A 3,960-nucleotide genomic window follows, 5' to 3' on the forward strand; every position below is an offset into this window, starting at 1 on the left:
TTTCTTCTGTCTTAATGAATAAAAATTCTTCTGATAGAATAAATGGGTTATTCTATTATACATGTAACTAATCTTCAGTTTATAACATCACTACATTTTAAGTTGCAGTTAAAGTTGGAGTTTATACTTAAAAAGATAGCAGTTACCTTTACTGCAGCCACAGTAAGTCCTGCACTTGTGCTTCCAATTCCTGTTGTCAACACTGAACGTGGCATTAGTTTTGCTGCATATTTTAAGAATTGTGACTTGCCAGTTCCTAAAAACAGATGAAAAATAATAAATAATTCATTGAGAATGGTAAATGGTATATTACCAATAGCATCAACATAAAAGACTATAATTGAGACCCCTAAAGAAATATCTTGTGGGCATGATATACAAAAGTCTAAATTTGTATATTTATAAAATATGGCTATGTGGTAAGAAGTTTACTTCTCAGCCACATGGTTTTGGGATCAGCCTGGTTTTGCTATAGACTATCTTGATAGATGGAAGCTATATGGAAGAGTGTCACATCATCATCATTTAACATCCCTTTTCCATGCTGGCATGGGTTGAATGGTTTGCTAGGAACTAACAAGCCAGAGGACTGCACCAAGCACTACTATCAACTTTGGCATGGTGTTTACAACTGGATTCCCTTCCTAAATAATCACCACCATCATCATTTTACCATCCACTTTTTCATGTATGGGTCAAAAAAATTTTGGTAAGTCAGATTTTTTACAGCCTGATACTTTTCCTGTTGTCAAACAAGGTAATATTTCACCATGGTCAGGTATGTCTTCACAAGAGATTGTAAATGAACAATGCCAGTTGCATGAAGGTTTACAATTATTATACGATATCGAGATAAGGATACAAATGCACACACACAACAGGCTTCTTTCAGTATCCATTTACCAAAGCCACTCACAAGGTTTTCATTGGCCTGGTGCTATAGAAGACATTGCCCAAGCTGCCATGTAGTGGTACTGAAGCCGAAACTATGTAGGTTGGAAGTAAACTTCTTAATCAGACAACTATGCCTGCACCTGTGTGTGTGTGTGTGTGTGTGTGTGTGTGCCAGTGCACACAAATATTGGACATTCTATGCTTTTACTTGTCACTCTCTGAAGAAAACTGTGTTGATTTTAAAGTTACTCGTTGACATTAAGACCAGCTGCTCTACACTTTCAGACACCATTGACGTAAAAATTTTTATGAAAAAGCGGAAAATGTGGATTTCTATACACTTTTAAAAGGGCTTCACACAGACACACAACTTCAGCTTTATATATTAAGACTAGCAGTATAACCCAACCTTGTCCAGGTGTGACTTATTACGCCATTTACGATAAGTCTTGCTAGGTGAAAATCAACTAAAAAAGAAAGCCTTACAACGAAAAAACCCTTATGATGTAAATATGCTCATAATTCAAAAGACGATGAAATTAATAGGGAAAGTCTGAAGGCTGTTTTGCATAACATTATTAAGCGTACGTAAATTTCATCCGTCTAATTGGCTATAGAAATGCTTGTGCAAAACAACTTTTTGCGCTGCCTTGATTATACATAGCAGGGTAAACCCTTTTAGCAGGAGGTAGGATGGCAATTTCTGATGAAGCAATTGCTGGCGATCTGTTGCTACACAGTTCTGCCAGAATTCTATTAGATTGGGCAGTAGATGTTGATGCACCATTTTGCATTATGTTCAAATTAGCTTCTGGAATGTGGTGAATTGCTGCAGTCTGTTGCTGTCTTTTTAAACCGGTTGCTTTCTTTCCCCAGCAAGCTCTCTTGTTTGGAGGCATAATCTATGTATATATTAAACAGAACAACAAAAGTTATAATAGATGGCAGGGTCGGTAATTTTCTCATTACTGTAATTTTTCAGATTAACACCCGCACGATTACCCAAACCTAACCCTAACCCTAACCCTAAAACCGTAACGCTAACCCTAACCGTAACCCTAACCCTAAAACCCTAACCCTGACCCTAAAACATTGACGAACATGAATTATATTTTAGTGAATGATTGTGTACTTGCACGTGTATGCGTTTGAGAGAGCAAGAGAGGAAGAGGTAGAGAGAGGGGGAGAAAGGAATAGAGGACGGGAGCAATGAAAGGAGAGAAAGAGAGGAAGGGAGAACGGAAGACAGTTATAAAATAGCGATACGTGCACGTGTTTATTTAAGAAAGACACAGAAACTAAATCTTATATGTATAATGTTGATGTGTGTATGTTGTTGTCACAGATCACGTGTGTTTTCACGTTTCTATGTTATGAAAAATATGTTAGAGGTAGAGGGATACAAGAAAACTATTAAATGGGAGAGAGGAAGAAGAAAGAAGACTTTGTATGTATCACTTTCTCTCTCTCCCTCTCTCACTCTTACTCTCTATATTTTAAGTTCAGCACGTGATCGATGAATTCCGTTCCAGGTAGAAGGGAAGAAATATAAAAGTTGCTAGAAACATCAGCCAAATCTCCCTTAAATCACACAAAGTAAACGGAATTTTAAAAATCTAATTACTACACTGGAAAGTTCATATCGAGAAAATTCCATTGATGTAAAAATTGTTACGAAAAAGTGGAAAATGTGAATTTCTATAAACTTTTAAAAAGGCTTCACACAGACATACATTTTCACATTTATTATAATATATATATATATATATATATATATATATATACTTTTATATATATGTATATATACATATATATGTATGTATATCATCATCATCATTTATAGTCTGCTTTCCATGCTATCATGGGTTGGACGATTTGACTGAGGACTGGCGAACTAGATGGCTGCACCAGGCTCCAATCTGATCTGGCAAAGTTTCTACAGCTGGATGCCCTTCCTAACGCCAACCACTCCGAGAGTGTAATGGGTGTTTTACGTGCCACCGGCACAAGGTCCAGTCTGGCGGTACTGGCAACGACCTCGCTCGAATGCTTTGTCCACATGCCACCGGCACAAGTGCCAGTAAGGTGACGCTGGTAACGATCACACTCAAATGGTGCTTTTCAGGTGCCACTGGCACGGAAGCCAGACCGCTGCTCTGGCAGTGATCCTGCTTGGATGGTGCTGTTAGCGCTCCACTGGCATGGGTGCCAGTCATCGAATTTGGTTCAGTTACAATTTCGATTTCACTTGCCTCAACAGGTCTTCGCCAGCAGGGATTTGTGTCCAAAGAAGGAAAGGTACGCATAAGTGGGCTGGCTGCATCCCTAGTAAAGACCACATGTTATGGTCTCACTAGCCTTGTCGCATCTTCTCACGCACAGCATATTTCCAAATGTCTCGGGCACTAGTCATTGCCTCGGTGAGACCTAATGTTCGAAGGTCGTGCTACACAACCTCATCCCAGGTCTTCCTGGGTCTACCTCTTCCACAGGTACCCTCAACTGCTATGCTGTGGCACTCTTTTACACAGCTATCCACATCCATTCTTTGCCAAATGACCATCTCAGCGCAATCGTCTCTCTTGCACACCACAACTGATGCTTCTTAGGTCCAACTTTTCTCTCAAGGTAGTTACACTCTGTTGAGTATGCACACTGACATTACACATCCATTGGAGCATACCGGCTTCATTCCTTGTGAGCTTATGCATGTCCTCAGCAGTCACGGCCCGTGTTCCACTGCCATGTAGCATGGCTGTTCATACACATGCGTCATACAGTCTGCCTTTTACTCTGAGTGAGAGGCCCTTTGTCACCAACAGAGGTAAGAGCTCTCTGAACTTTGCCCAGGCTATTCTTATTCTAGCAGCTACACTTTCAGCGCACCCTCTCCTGCTACTGACTTGGTCACCTAGGTAACCGAAGCTATCAACTACTTCTAGTTTTTCTCCATGGAATGTGGCAAAGGTTGTTTTCTGCACATTTTCAGTGTTTATTGCTCCTGAGCATCTGCCACATACAAAAACTATCTTGCTAGTTAGCCTTCCTTTGATATTGCTGCACCTC

The 3,960-nt window shown here is 39.9% G+C and overlaps 1 protein-coding gene across 1 annotated transcript in view; it reads right to left on the reverse strand.

The window, feature by feature from the left end:
* The window catches only part of LOC106872262 (DNA helicase MCM9), a 61,142-nt gene that overhangs the window by 7,923 nt on the left and 49,259 nt on the right, over positions 1 to 3,960 (reverse strand). The window contains exon 11 of the mRNA XM_052976136.1: positions 147 to 256. Within this exon, the coding sequence (XP_052832096.1) occupies positions 147 to 256 (110 nt within the window). The remainder of the gene's footprint in view (positions 1 to 146; positions 257 to 3,960) is intronic.

This window comes from Octopus bimaculoides, chromosome 23 (assembly GCF_001194135.2).
Source record: "Octopus bimaculoides isolate UCB-OBI-ISO-001 chromosome 23, ASM119413v2, whole genome shotgun sequence".
NCBI lineage: Eukaryota > Metazoa > Mollusca > Cephalopoda > Octopoda > Octopodidae > Octopus > Octopus bimaculoides.